This window comes from Meriones unguiculatus, chromosome 4, assembly GCF_030254825.1.
Source record: "Meriones unguiculatus strain TT.TT164.6M chromosome 4, Bangor_MerUng_6.1, whole genome shotgun sequence".
Classification (NCBI taxonomy): Eukaryota; Metazoa; Chordata; class Mammalia; order Rodentia; family Muridae; genus Meriones; species Meriones unguiculatus.
In genome coordinates, this window is record NC_083352.1 from 99900872 (window position 1) to 99917087 (window position 16216).

At 42.7% G+C, this 16216-nt stretch overlaps 1 protein-coding gene across 3 annotated transcripts in view; it reads right to left on the reverse strand.

Moving 5' to 3' along the window:
• Ttc28 (tetratricopeptide repeat domain 28) overlaps window positions 1-16216 on the reverse strand; it is a 418557-nt gene that overhangs the window by 318646 nt on the left and 83695 nt on the right. The window contains exon 1 of one of the 3 annotated variants that reach the window (XM_060382620.1): window positions 1953-2717. The exons of the other annotated variants lie outside the window; for them this stretch is intronic. Coding sequence (XP_060238603.1) covers window positions 1953-1979 — 27 coding nt within the window. The 5' untranslated portion in view covers window positions 1980-2717. Of the gene's footprint in view, window positions 1-1952; window positions 2718-16216 lie in introns of those variants that run through there. 3 annotated transcript variants of the gene reach the window in all.

Here is a 16216-nt window from a genome sequence, read left to right on the forward strand (position 1 = left end):
AAGATACCAAGCCACCAGTTATCCCTAGCCCTAAAGTCCAGATGGGAAGGTGCCTTTCGGTCCAGTCTCTGGCTGCCCTCCCTCGCTCTGTTCAGATCACACCAATACAGTCCACTCTTTATCTGGGGTGTGAATAATCTTTATGGATCAGTTTGTTAAAACACATGGCATGTGACTGAACACCTTACAGAAGTGTTAGCAGACCCAGACAGAAATCATGGCAATGGTGTGGTCATGTGAGTGTTCTGGCATGGCTAGAAAATAAGCCAGTCTGACTTAGGAAATAAAGGCTTGGTGGTGCCTCCTGGAGTTGAATAGCATCTTTCCCAAAGTAGCTTTCTCTTTCAGTGTAGAATAATTGTTCTCAAGCTACCTACAAATACTCATCACACAGAATCAGAAAGCTCGGCTTCTAAAAACTCTGCAGATTGATATCTAGATCCTTAAGGCATAATGACTTGTAACTGTAAATACAGAAAACAAATACAATCTTCTGGTATAGCCATTTAAGAGTCACAGAGTGAGTAAATACTGCAGTGAATCCTAACACTTGAAACAGAATCTTCCAGAGTCCAGAAATCCACCTGGCTGCCAAGAATAATACTTCCGTGGTTCAGGCAATACCGGTACCCAGAGGGGTTTTCACTGACATAACCATATGAGTTACTACACGTTGGGTAAAATAGAAAAAGCAGGCATTTGTGAATGTACAGTTTGCAAATCTCTTTAAACTACTCAAAAACATTATACAAATACAGAAGATTCTAGGATATGCAGCATCTGTGTAAGATGTTTGATTTTATGGGCTTCCCTCTGTTCTCGTATACCAGTCTCGCTGAATGAAGCCCTATGATGAGAACAGAACAAATACATGAGTGATTCTGGCTTTGGGCTGAGGTAGAAACAACTGCCACAGGACAAAATTCAATCAATCAGATGCTGAAGAAAACCTTTCTGTTCATCAGGCTATAAAGAAGCAGGGTTTGCTGGGTTCCCTAGCAGTCAAACAAGCGCAGAGTGTCTCCTCGGTATTTCACACATGATTTCTATTTCAGCTCTGATGTCAAACTCGACATCACACATCATGGCACAAAGAAAGAATCAGTTTAGCTAGTTGAGTGAAACGCCAGACAGCTGCTAGCAGAGACAGGTCACGGCTGGGGAGGGGCACAGCACATTCAGTTCGCTGTGTTTTCCTTCAGAAGAATGTCAATAAAAACCATGGCCAAATGAGGTATTGAAGGGAAAGTCCCGCTATGCCCTAAACCGCTGGGTTAACCTAACAGTGGCAGGCAGGCAAGTTTGCAAAGGGGAACCCTGGCCAAACATACAGCTGCCAAGAACTTGAAGAAAGCTGTCTTTCTCTCTCAGTGTCCCAAGGAAGGGACGGGTCCCACATTTAGAAACGTTATTTCGGGGACCAATAGCAGTTTATTTTGATAGAACCACTGGATGTTTTTTCTTCAGTTCTCAACAAAGGAGCCATATTAGGAAATAATCTTGCAAAAAGCAAAGTACCCCCCTCCCCCTTGCCCACGATCGATGCACACACGCGGTGCACAATGGCCGGCGCGCCCGCAATCGCCCACGCGGCCGCTGGACCCGCAGCCTCCCCGCCGCAGCCCCGGCGCCCGAGGCCCTGCCGTCGCGGGGAGCCGCTCGGCGCTCGCTCCGGGGCTGCCCGCCCCCCAGCGGGGCCCAGGGGAAGCGGCTGCCAGCGGCCGGGACGCCGATCCCCGCGGGGCAGGGGGCGCTCCGACGCCCACCTGCGGGCCCAACGGGGCGGGCGCGGGGCCGCGGCCCCGGCCCAGCACGCGGGGCTCAGCTCAGCTGTCACCCCGCCGGGCCGCGCGCGCCCAGAGGCGAGAACTTGGCGGGCGGTGGGCGCACCGACGCGGCGGCCTCGGGGGTCCCGCGGGCCCTCTCCTCCCAGCCGGCCCCGCCGCACTCACCTTCTTCCGGGGCTGCCATTTCATCATATTTGTACAGCCGACCCGGGGCGCATCAAGATGTGGGCTGGGGGCTGGGGGCAGACGCAGGGCGGCGGCGACTGCAAGTCATGCTGCCTCCTTTCACCCCCTAGTTCTTTCCCGTGTTCACAGCGAGGGGGAAGAGCCCGGGAGAGGACGGACCGTCTTCGTCTTCGGTTCAGTGCGAAGTGCCGCGGCCACGACGCGCTCCCACGGGGCTAGGGAGTCCCGGCGGCCAGCGGCGCACTCGGGCCGGAGCGGGGCATGTTCCCCGACCCGCGCCTGCGACAGGGCCCCGCAGCCAGCGGCAGGAGCTCTCGGATCCGCCGCAGTCCCCTCAGAGCAGAGACCCACGGCACGAACTGCCACAGAAACCCGGCCGGGCTCCTGCCATCCAAGCCCCTTTTGGCGAATTCTTCTCTTCTCAAAAAAAGATTAGACAAGCAATCAAACCCTCACACGCAGCCTGGAGCAATTCCCAAAATTCTGGGTGTATTTCTCGTTTGTAAAATTTAGAAAGAAAATTCCAAAGATCTGTAATCAGAGCTTCTTTGCGCAGTTCTCTGCTTCTTAGACAACTTGGGATCGTATCTGCCCTTCCGAAATGCCCACCTTCCCTGAACACAGTAAATAGGAAAACTTGGTTTGTGTGTTTAGATTTTTTTTTTTAATTCCCAAGAACCTTAGTAGGGAAAGGCTGGAAGGAAATCCTGCAAGAACCTAACTCCACAGCAGTCTGCACTAATGACTTCCTTCCCTTCAGTATGAGCACAGCCAGCCCAGCTCCAGCCACACAGAGCACAGGGTTTCTGGGTCTTAGTGCCACGACATCTACTACACAGGGAAAAAAAAAAAAAAAAAAAGTAAAGCTACAGTTCCACAGGCGTCCACAGGCTGGCTCTGAAACCTCTCAAGAATTCTTATATTTGTGTGAGCTAGTGAGCTACAAGGAGAAATAAAAGGGGCAAGAATCCAAATCAAACGGCCACAAAGGGACCGGAGCCAGGGCTGCGTGTAACTGCACAGAGGACCCTGTTTCCAGAGGACACTAAATTCCAGGGGCTCTCATCTCCACTAACTCCTGCATATAGCTGTGCACAAAAACTCACACAAACGCGCATATCTTAAATAAAATAAATAAATAAATAATCTTTTTTTTTAAGTCCATAAAAATTCTGATTTAAAGAAAAGAGTTGAGATCTCAAGTAAAACAAAAATCAGAAACTTTTCTACTAATAAATTTAAATATAAATTCCATTTGCTTCTCTAAATTAATTGCTTTTTAATAACAAAGTCTCACTATAAAACATAGGCTGGTCTTGAACTTGTGGGGTCAAGAAATCCTTCCACTTCAGCCTCCTGAGGAGCTTAGCTAGAACTACCATACTCGGGTGGCATTAATTTTATTTCTATAAAATATTGCAGCCTGTCAGTGGTGGCACACCTTTAATCCCAGCACTCAGGAGGCAAAGGCAGGCCCATCTTGGAGTTCAAGGCCAGCTAGGTTTACAGAGAGAGTTACAGAACAGCCAAGAGCTACCCAGAGCAACTCTGTCTTGAAAGACAAACAGATGCTATAGGGACTGAGTTTGTTTTGTTTTTTAATTCTTATGTGTAATGACTCCATCTTATGGATGGTGATTAATCTGTGAATACAAAATACTATATAATAACACTATCACTTATTATCCAAATGCAGGTCAACTCTCCTACCTTAAGGTTATTTTGGTAGCTGCTAATTTAACTGACAGTAGAGGTTACTATCCTCCTAACAAATGTACACAATATTAACTCATGCCATATGCATCTAATACTCCCTATGCGCTGTCAGAACTTATGCAGGGAATCAGATGCAGGTGTCACTCACTAAAACACCCAAAACAATTACAGTTAACCTCCAGTGACATGGAGATTTCTCTATTCCACTTTCCACGTGAGGTTGCTGAGACTCAAGAAATGCTTGCTCAACTGAGATACACACAGAGAGCATGAGGCCTGGAATTCAGACCCACAGTTGGACTCTACTCCAGAGCCTGTAATTACACACTGAGTACAGCTACATGCCCATAAACCTGCCATGTCCTTGCACAGCTTCAGGGACTGGGACCTGGCTGGGATGGTAAGAAAATGACGAAGACAGACACATGAACACTCTGACAGAAAAACAGAGGTCAGGTGGTATGGGCTTTCTGATGGGGAAACCTCAGCACCCCAGAAGCTTGGCATGTTTATTATCTAGAGTTGAACAGAGGTGGCGTTATTGCATTCAGATGAACAAGGAGGTGGGGTTATTTCAGATGAACTAGGACACAGGGTCTATGGTATACACACTGGATCAAGGAGACACAGCTAATCTCAGTTAGAGCAGTCTTTGTAGGGGAGCAGTCTTCAGGCCTTAAATATCCAAAGGAGAAAGCCATTGTGAACATTTTCTGCACACATCAATACTTTAACTTCAGTCCTGAAAGAAGACTTTGCCAGCTCTCTGACCCTGAGGCTCTTAGGTTCTCGACAAAGCTGTGCCCATGTCAACAGCACACATTCATTCACTCAGGGTTCTCTCTGATCTCTACACATCCTTCATCATCAGTGAAAGCCCTGAGTATCTGTCAACCCCTTTCCTGGGCACTACAAACACAAGGAAGAAGCTGCTCCAAATCATGACTTCAGCCACAAAGAAATCCAACATTCTCAGTGTACTGTGACATACTCAGATTATTCTGGCAGCTTCATATACATATCCTGCTAGAACTGAAAATTCCATATCAACCTTCCTGAAATCATTTCTCTTCCCAACAGCTCTAGCTTCTGTCCACAATGTCAATAAACTCCCAAGATCACAGACTCATACCAGGACATTCTTCACATCTAATCTAACACTAAGTCATTCTCTCCTTTCCTAGATTTCACTTTCACATTCTTCTTGCTGACACCTACCTGTGAGTTCTAGGCCAGCTGGGCTACTAAAGGAGACTCCTATCAAAATTCAAAGCAAAACAAGAATGAATTAAAAGGGCAGAAAAGAATGGTGAATGAATGAAATTCCATTCTACTTCACACAAAATAGAGGATACTTTGTTGTCAGAGCATAGTTTATTGTACAGAGTACAAAGCACTGAAAGGATTAACAGTAGGAAAAGGGTCCCAGCTGAAGCAGTCTCTCTGTGTGTCTGTCTGTCTCTGTCTCTCTTCTCTCTCACACTATCTCTCAGAGATGAGGTTCCAGGCTGACCTTTAACACCTGTGCTCAGAATATCATCCTGGCTGAGCCTCACAAGTTGTTGAAATTATAGGTATACATCACACTCAGCCCAAAATTGCATTTAACTTTAACCTATCTAATACAAAAGAAAAATATTAACTCTGATTTTATGATCTTATAAACTTTTAAAACTATATGCATTAAAAGGCTAATGTACATTAAATGATTAAAAGGCTCATGATTACTCTTTGATAACAAACTCTTCAGATAACAAACTGGAGTTCAGAGACATTACATGACCTGCTTAAAGCCACATCCCAAGTCCAAATAAAGACTTAAGAGTCCAGGCCCCTACTAGAGACAGAAGTGGCTGATGGTTGCTTTAGGAGTAAGGAGGAGTTTCTCTTGACCACCTCTTACCTTCCGTATAACAAACATTTTCAGAAGGGTACTGCAACTAGAATGAACAGATAAAATGGGTCTAAAACAAAGGGAGTTACGTGTATTGTGAACCTGCAGTGATGGAACAGAAGCTGCCATGTCAAAGCCTCTAATCTGTCAGGAGGAGCCACAAACTTCATTTCCTTTTGCTAAAGCATTCTAACAAGCCAACCAAAACACACCTGCAGACTAAATTCTATCTCCAAGTCCTAATCTGTGGTTGTTGATTTAGCCACTCAGGGCTTCACTTTCCATATGCAAATTAGAAAACAAAACAGTTGCTAATCTTGAAGCAGTTTTCCAAAGGCGTTTGCAGTCCACTTCCCCAGTCCTTGGTCTGTGAGCTCAACCTTCTTGCTCAAATATGGTTGAAATTCAGATTGTACAAAGTTATTAAACTGAGAGTAGGGATGTCCCAGAACTGTGGGCTGTATCACTAAGGGAGACAGAAAGTGCCTTGTGATGTTCAAATTACTAAGAATGATCTGGGAAGCTTTGCCTCTCTGTAGTAGGGCTGAAGCTGACATGAAGAAGTGACCAAGTAAAGAATTAAAAACCTTGAAAAAAAGAAAGAAAGAAAGTGCCTTGTGTTTCTGTCAAAAAAGAATCAACCCAATTACATAGGTTATCTAAAGCTCTAAAGTGTCTCCCTACTGTTTAGACATCTTACCTGTTGGTCACTTATTTGGTAATCTATGTGGTGTTTCTTCCCCTGAGTATGGAAACTACTCTAGTTTTCATTTATTAGAGGACCAAAAACTAGAAGCCTTAAAATAGTAATGCCACCCTGAATCATTTTTTCTTTGTATCTTATTTAACTGGGCTTAATATAAATTGAATTGTATTTATATCTAAAATATTCACAAGTTTACCTTATGCCAATATGTTTGCATCATTAGGAATGATTTATATTAAGCCATTAAGTTACCACAGGTCAAAATGACCTACACACACACATTAATATTATTGCTTCCAAGACTCAAACTAAACAGCAAAAATATATTTTCTAGATATTAAACTACTAAAGAGCATTTTTATAACCTCCTGATTTTCAAAAGATATTTTAATTATTTTATGAATATGTTTTTGCCTGCATGTATGTTTGTGCCAGAAGAGGGCATCAGAAACCCTAGAACTGGAGTTACAGACAATTGTAAGCCAGTATATGGGTGCTGGGAGTTGAACCCTGGTCCTCTGGAAGAGCAGCCAATGCTCTTCATGGTTCTTAACTGAGCCATCTAACCCCAACCTACTGATGTTTTTAACACAAAATTTTGCAAATCACTTCCCTAAACACTGATGCTATAAGCCAGACTAGTAAATAGTATTTATTTCAGTAACTACTTATCTATTCAAACCTGAACAAAAGCATGAGAAAGTGAGTGGTGAACACACACATTCATCTTTGTTGTCAACTTCTTCAAGAGTTTCTAAGGACTGACATGTGTTGCACTGATCATGGATAGATGCCTGACAATCCTAGCCTCATGCTCATCTGCAGTGAGTGTGTTTTAAACAGTGTGAAACTGTATTTGGAGAATATGGTAATTTTCCTAAACACTTCTGAATTGTTTTTAAGTACCAAATGGAGTGTAAATAGAGTAATGACAATGGTACATATATCTGATAGCAAAGCTTCCTTTGTTAGCGACATTCCACACGATCAGATGCTTGAGGAATGAGAAAGTCCTGTTTTGCTAAGGAAATAAAATAACTTGGCACAGTCAGCAGTGAGGTACACAGCCCCTGGATGCAGAAACAGTCTCCATCCTCTGAAGTTCCTCCCTCACCCCTTCTTGGCAGCAGCTCTTGAGAGGTCATAGGTTCCAGTTAGTGCCACACCCACTGAGTCCCCACTATGTGCCTTGGCTCCATGCACCAAGACAGCAGTGAACATTGTGCTGGCGAAGCAGCAGTCAGGTAGAGGTGGAGGAAGGACGGTGCGCAGCTGGCACCAGCAGCCAACACTACCTGGTTGCACTACTAGCCAAGCACCAGACAGGGACTCAAGAAGCACCTCTGCCACTAGGGCTAGGGAAGCCCAAGAATAGTTAAACCTGACTGTGATTACTGGAGTAGATTTCAGAGGACAGGCCGCAGCATTCCTTCAAAAAAAAAAAAACAGAAAGAGGCTAAGAGTAGCAGTGCTCTAGACTCAGTGAAGAGCACAAACCTGAAAGGCCAGTAATGTAGGCCACATTGGCAAGTCATCCAATAGGTCCAGATCCTAAAATGCAAAGCAAGCTGTACTGGAGCTGCATTAGAAAGACTATGGAGCTTGCAGCAGTAGTGCATCTGGAGGTCAATGTGGGCTAATGACTGAAAACTAAAAGGAGCAGGGCTGGAAGGTGGCTCACTTGGTAATGTGACTGATGTACAAGCATCAGGACCTGAGTTTGATCCCACATAAAAAGCTAGTTGCACTGGAACACATTTATAACCACATCACTGGTGAGGCAAAGGTAGGAGGATCCCTGGGGCACTTCAGCCAGCCAGCCCAGCCTAGTCAGAGAGCCCCAGGTCCTAGAGAGAGAGCCTGACTCATAGAACACAGTGGCATCTAAAAGGTAATTCTCGAAGGTGGGGTCCACATACGTGTGTACACACACATACACATAAATATATTTTAAAGAAAAAATTTTTAAACAGTTTAGAAAGCTAGGAATGCTACAAATGAATGTTAATAATACTAGTTATCATTCACTGAGTATATTCATGGACTAAAACATTTTAAATTGTTATTTTATTTCCTTGAATAAATTATCTTGGTACAGGAGAGATCGCTCAGTAGGTAGGAGCAGTTGCTGTGTAAGTATGAGAAGCAGAGTTCAGACCTTGGCACCCACATAACCATTAGAGTGTGGTCAGTAGCATATCCTTAAAACCTGCACCAGGGTGGGAGAGGGGGTGGAAATAGGAGGATTGCTGGGGTTTACTGGCAGCCAACCTAGTTGAAGCATAAACTCCAAAATCAGCAAGAGGCCCTGCCACAAAGAAAGGAGATACAGAGTGATAAAAAAGGGTGCCTCACAGATGCCATGCATTCACATTTATATACCAAGCACACATTCACACACAACACAAACACACATACACCCCACAGACACACATATATCACACACACACACACACACACACACACACACAATAACATGAAATAACCTCCTCATGAAAGGGGACTATTAATATTCCCATTTTAGGGGCTGGAGAGATGGCTCAGCGGTTAAGAGCACTGACTTCTCTTTAGAGGTCCTGAGTTCAACCACATGGTGTCTCATAATCATCTATAGTGAGATCTGGCGCCCTCTTCTGGTGTACATGCACACATGCAGGTAGAATACTGTATAAATATGAATGGATGAATGAATAAATAAATAAAATTAGGAAAAGGAAACTAAAAATAAAGAGATAACAAACTCCCAGAGCAGCATGTTCATATAGTAATGGAAAGGAGGTTTGAGTTACTAGCCAGAAGCCAGAATTAGATTACAATGATGAGCCTGCACAAGATTTCCCACAAGCTACTGGCAAACTTATTTGAGTTTTATGTTGATAATTCTCTAAATACAGTGGAAAAAAGAATAAAAGAATAATAAAGGCAAGAAAGTCAAATAAGTTTCTGTAGCAATTAAATCAATAAGGAATGAAGCAGCTTTGAATTAGAGCTGCACAAAAAAAAAAAAAAATTTTAAAAAGGCCTTCTTAGGAGACCCTGCTTGTGAAAGGGGCCAAGAGGGAAGGACTTCAGAATTATCTTGGGGTTGGAGAGATGACTCAGGGGCGAAGAGCACTGGTTGTTCTTCCAGAGGTTCATTCCTAGCACCAACATGGCAGTTCACAACTGTCTATAACTCCAGTTCCAGGGGATCTGACAACTTCCACAGACACATGCAGGCAAAACATCAACACACATAAAATGAAAATAAATAAATTCTATAAAAGAGTTATCTCAAAATGTATGCCATCTTTCAGAAAAACAGGGGCTCCATTAATTAAAGTATAGCTGACATAAAGAACAGGTAGACTCTGAATTCAGCTTGAGACCTGTGAGCACAAGGTACTGAGACAACAGATGCAGCAACAGGGAATAGAGATAGATAGATAGATAGATAGATAGATAGATAGATAGATAGATAGATAGATAGATAGATAGATAGATAGATAGATAGATAGATAGGATAAAGAAATAAATCCTAGATAGAAAAATATGCCTATAGACAGACAAATGATAGATGATAGATATGATAGATTATAAACAAATAAATGATAGACGGCAGATGATAGATGATAAATGGGAATACAGATAGATGATAAATAGATACGATAGAGGATAAATAGATAAATGATAGAAAGACAATACATGACACATGCTAGATAGTCAGACAGATGATAGAGATACAGATGACAGACAGATGATAGAGATATAGATGGCAGATAGATAATAGACAGATGATAAAGATATAGATTACAGATAGGTGATTGATATGATACAGTTAACAGGCAAGTCAGTATCCAGATAAATACATACATTCATAAACACAACTATAAAGACTATGTTAACAATACATAAAACTATGTTTATAAAAGTTCTCCAAGGATGGAACGTGAACCAAGATGAGAGATAAAGGAGGAGGCTAAGGCATGGGGAAGAGAGAAGAGAAAGGGGCAAGGGAGGACAAAAACAGACAAGACCTAACTTGAATCTTAAGCAATGTTTTATTTTTACTTTTACTTTATGTGCATTGGTTTTTGCCTGCATATATGTCTGTGTGATGGTTTCCAGTCCCCTGGAACTGGGTTACAGACAGCTATGAGCTGCCATGTGAGTGCTGGGAATTGAACCCAGAAAGAAAAGACAGTGCTCTTTGCTGCTGAACCATCCCTCCAGCCCGTAATGTTACATTTTTAATTTGGGGGAGAGGACAGAATCTCCTATATCCCAGGCTGGTCTGAACGACATAGATAGCCAAGGAAAAATGTAAACTTCTGCTCTTTCTGCTTCTACCTCCCCAGGGCTGGTACTACGGGCTTTGGCCAGCCCTCCTGGTTTAATGTATTTCTTTTGAAAACTACAGCTGCCTTCATGGCCAGACAGAATGGGCAGGCTAACTGCTTTCCTGAAGGCAGAAATTATTATTTCAGTAATACTGCCCGATACAAACTCAAGAGACATTTGCTACCTATGTGATCTTGTGTTCTTAATTTTCCTGTGTCTGAATTTTTAACAGTATCAATGGCTTAATATCACCTACCTAAATATGGCTGTTGGAAAAATTACATGTTTGATCATACACACATATGAACATATATGCATAAATATCTCCACTAAAAGGACAAGCCTGTATATTGAAATACAGTTGTTGCCACTGTAGTTTACTGTGCTACCTGTTTGAGTTTGGTTTTTAATCTTCTTTCTTGTCGTACCATAGGTTGGTTGTATACTGATGAAGTGATGAAGTAGTTTAGCACATCTATTGCAGTAGTGTTTTCCAATGTGATTACTGCTGCTATCCATGACAGAACAGCTTGCTAGTCTGACATAACTAAATGACTGGACAAAATAAAGGAAGATGATGCTTCAAAGCATTTTAGACAACAGGCAGCATCATACTGTGAACATTGAAAAATAGAGGAAGTGCACAGAGCCCTGCAATGACCCTGGCCATTTTCCCTAGAGGTACAATCCAAGATCTCTTGCTGCCTCCGACAGGCCCAAAAGGAACACAACAAGCCTCGTAGAATTGGGAAAACATGAGAAGATAAAACAGCTGGAATGTTCCAACTAGACAAGTAGATGAAGCTACAGAGACACATAGCTCCAAAAATCAGCTCAGAGACTTTCATTAGCTGAATGCCAATTTGCTTAGTGTTCATCAGAATCTCTACACAGTGAAGAGGGAAGCTATTACATAGCACAACTGTCTAGAGCTCCTAAGGGCTACAATGCCCCAAATCACACTGTCAAAGCTGAACGACATCACCCCAGAAATTCAATAGAGAGTTCAGAAAGTCAGACCTTCATCCTTCCTGGGTCTTTGCCCAAAGGAGCCTTGGGCATCATCAGTCCTTACTGCTCTATTCACAACAGCTAAGGAAGCAGCATCCACGTCTGTCACAGAGGACCAGATAAAAAGTGGTTTATATACACAGTGGAATATTTTTTCAGACATAAAGAATAAAATTGTGTCATTCGCAGGAAAACAGATGCAAATGGAGACAAAAGCCACATTTCCTCTCATGTATGGTTCCTAGATTTTATATCGATGCATAAAATCACATATGTACATGTGACATGAGAATAAAAGTGAAACTGTTTGGAGACAAGGGGAATGGTGGGAATTAAAATGTGAAGAAGGGAAGATTATCTGGGTGTGGAGATCATGTTCAAGGTACACTATATGCCTGCATGAAAATATCCTTATGTAACATAATACCATGTACACTAAAAAGGAACAAGGCAACTGCCCCCCCTCCCCAAACGTCACCTTGCTAGGCATAAAGGCACAGGCCTGTAAAAAACCCAGTACTTGGAAAGTTGAGGAAGGGGAATTAGAACTTTAAAGCCCTCCTGGCTACATGAGATTCTGTCTCAAAAAGAAAAAAAATTAAAAATGTGTCACATCCAAATAAAAGACTGTGTCTACAGCCAAGTCCACTCTGACTTTTCCAAAGCTTAAGAAGTGCAAAAATTCAGCAAATAACTGTCTGCCTGAACTCTGTGACAGAAGGCAACACGGACAAGCACTCAACAGACATGCCTAGCACTCACCTCCCATAATGCTCATCCAGTGATGTGGGTGCTGGCCAAAAAGGGCTTTCTTATCTCTCTGGCAAGTAGGCAGTTATCATAAGAAACTGGGAGGGCTGAGACACGCTGTGACACAGGAAATTCAAAACTGCCTTGGGCGAGAAAGTAAATGCTATCTCAAAAAAAAAAAAGTAAATCATAGAACTAAAACTTGAAAATGAAGAATTTTTTTTCCTTTTTGAGAAGCAGGTAGAGCAGCCTGCTCCATTCACAGCTCCATTCACCATGTGGAAATTGGGGATTTCCACATGGTGTGATTCTTAGTGGAGTGTCTGTCCTGACTTGGTGGCAGATGGAAGGTGACATGCAGATGAGCAGCCAAAGCCACAGAGGACATACCTCACACCTCAGGCTTTACAGAGATAGCCTGCTGCAGCTCCAGCCTCAGCAGTTCCAGCTCTGGGCATCAGCACAATTCTTAGCTACTCTCCTTGATTTCCACCCACTTTCTTAGCCTGACTTACCAGCCTTTTTTATTTTTTTAATTTGTGTGTGGGTGTTTTTCCTACATCTATGACTGTGTACCACTTGTGTGCCAGAGGAGCCAGAAGAGGGTGTCAGATCCCTGAAACTTGATAGATGGGTGGTTATAAGGCACCATATGGGTGCTGGGAACCAATCCTTGTCCTCTGGGAAAGCAGCCATCCCTCCAGCCCCAACTAGCCTGATTTCTTAATGACTCAATAAGCCACTCAACAAACGCTTTTAACTAAAATAATTATAGTTGCTCTCTGTTTCTTCTTAGATATTTGATTTTAACTGTACTAGGAAACCTTTTTCTTGCATGAGCACACCCAGGAGTCTGTTGGAGAGCTCCAGAGCAAAGTTAGCTTCCCTGCTGCAAATTCTCCTTTAGAGAACTGAGTGGGTCTCCAACACACTAGTAAACAGAATGTCCATCCATGCAGTAGTTCAGGCGCAAAACTTTGCAGTTGCCTTTGAGCCCTCAGTTCCCTTTGCTGATATTCACGGCCTAAGCAAGCCCTCAACAACATCCATGTAAGACCTAACCCTAACTCCAACACTTCTCATCTCTCTGCACTTTCCCTCTCAGCCACCCACGCATGTCATCAGTGTCATCCAGGCTCCATACTGCCATAGTTTCCACTAGCAATAATTATTCTAAAAGAAAATAAAAATTATTGCCCAAAAACTTTTTTAACTGCAGAAATGCCAGTACTATCGCTTTCTATCTTCCTTATTATCAGGGAAACTTTTGTATTACCAAAGATGAGAAGATAAGATGGTCTTTAGATAGTTTAATAAACACATTTAGAACACTTTGAAATTCTTAGATGAGATAGAAATCACTTGTCAAAAGTACAATCTTATTTGTCAAAACATGAAGCTGGAAATAAGGGAAGACAGAAATACCAGGCTTGGCGCTGCCAAGATGACAGGCTGTCTTAAGTGAGGCAGTCAAAACATTCATATGCTAATTTTTAAAGTGCTGCCTCTCTGGCCACCCCATAAAACCAAGAGCAAGCTTTGTGTTCCTGCTCCAAAGGTGCATGAATATGTCAGATAATGAGCATCCTGATTACCAAATTAAGCAACAGCAGTTCATATCAAGAAGAGTTTCCCATTCAGCTGACTATGCATGTAAGTGCTCACTGACTTGTTTGGGAAGTAACTCAGAAAGAGTGGAGCCTACAAAAATACTCTTCACACGTCTGCCACCTAACAGTCACTTGCAGTAGCACAGAACACCAGTATCAACTTTCAGGGTCAATAGCTAGGCTTAGCTGTTATACCAAATAGTAAAATCTGAACCACCAAGCCATCAAAATATAGTTAAAGGTTCATGATGGCTCATGACAGTAGGGCTGCCATGAGTCTGAGGCTAGCTCAACAGAGTAGAGCTCTGTTTCAAAACAGAGACAAACAAGTAAGTATACATATCTGAAAGAAATGTTTTTCTCCACTATTTTTTTCTTTTTCTGGGGTTGCGTACTGGTGCTGGGGTTGCATACTGGTGCTAAGGCTGTGCGTGCTTGGCAAGTAGGTAGCGTTGAGCTCTATGTCCAGCCCGAAAAGGTCTTCGTCTGCCCTTTCCAAGTGGTCCCCTTCTTGCAAAGCTAATAATGCTCCAGAGAGCAGCTCCATGAAATGCTCTCCCCATCAGGTGGAGGAAATCACAACTATTTTCTCACACCTCACCAGGTTCCTGAAATACAGACTACTCTAGATAACCAAGTGGGATATCTCTAGACTTGAGTCCCTATACCCTGTGGTTAAAAGGGAATGGGCACATGTACAATTACGTTTATACCGAGTACCCAGAGAGGGGAAGTCCATGCAGGCAGAACGTAGATACGGATGTCAGAGATTAGGGAAGCAAAGCCTGCCTGCCTGCCTGCCTGCTAATATGTATGGAGTTTCTAGAGCCAAACAGTGGGGATGAATGCACAGCTTCATTGTTTATACAAAAGGCCATGGGATTACACACTTCAGGAAGCTGGATTTGATGGTGTATAAATTAGAGCTTAATAAAACCATTATAAAAATTTAGTCAGCTGTTACAGTTTGAACATGTAATGTCCCCACTGGCTCCTAGGTTTGAATACCCACTTCTTAGCTGGTATTTGTGGATGCACTTTCTGGTCCTAGGGCCCAAGAGACAGAGGCTGAAGGGCTGGATCTGAACACAGCTGCCATGTGATAAAGGCTGTCAAATCACAGCCATGAGTTGTTTTCAACCACAAGCTAGAATGAATCCTTTCTCCCTGAAGTTGTTTTTGTCAGGTGTTCTGTTACAGTGATTGGAAAACTGGCTTTCTCAAATTCATTTCAGAAGCTAAACTAAGGCAGGCATGCGGTAACCACCCTGAAATCCCAGGAGAGACACAGAATCAGGGTTCCAAGCCCAACCTCAGCTACAAAACAATTTTGATGCATGAAAAAAAGGACCAACAACAAAAAATTAGTTCAAGTGTAATTCTCTCAGCTGCAATGTTTTTCTTTCATGAATTATGTATTTGTTTAAAAGGTAGGGTCTTACTACATGGACCCAAGCTGGTCCAAATTCCTGGGCTTAAGCAATCCTGATTCAGCTTCCTAAGTAGCTCAGACTATAGGCATGAACTACTGTGCCTAATTTCTCATAAATCTTTGAAATCATCCGCACAAACTACGCCATTTGTTTTCTACGCTAGACAATAAAAACGAGCTAGCAAACCAATATCAGCAAGAAAAAAGATATGTGCTGCACATATTTTTTTATCATAGTATATGCCACAGAATGAATACTCTTCTGTAATTATCATTTGAAAAACACCTATATACAATATACCTACATAGAACATAGGTGGTATATACCTATAACCTCAATAGCTGCAATCAGAAGAATTAAATTTCAGCACTGAGACTCACTCTCAAGAAAAACAGAAAGGGGGATGTGATGTTGGGATGACTCAGCTGATAAAGTACCTGTCGCACATGCATGAAAACCTCAGTTCAGATTTCTAGAACAGACTTTCCCTGTGTCTGGCTTTTATTTGTTTAAAAGACAGGGTCTCACTACATGGCCGTAGGCTGGCCCAAATTCCTGGCCTTAAGCCATCCTGATTCAGGCCCCTAAGTAGCTCAGACTACAGGCATGAACTATTGAGCCTAATTTCTCATAAATCTTTGAAATCATCAGCACAAACTATACCATTTGTTTTTTACACAATAAAAATGAGCTAGCAAACCAGGCAAATCCCTGGAACTCAGTGGCAAATATGGAAGTTGATTTCTCTGAGGACCAGAACCAAACTTAGGCTATCCTCCCTTGGGGGCACTTGCCTTATCCTG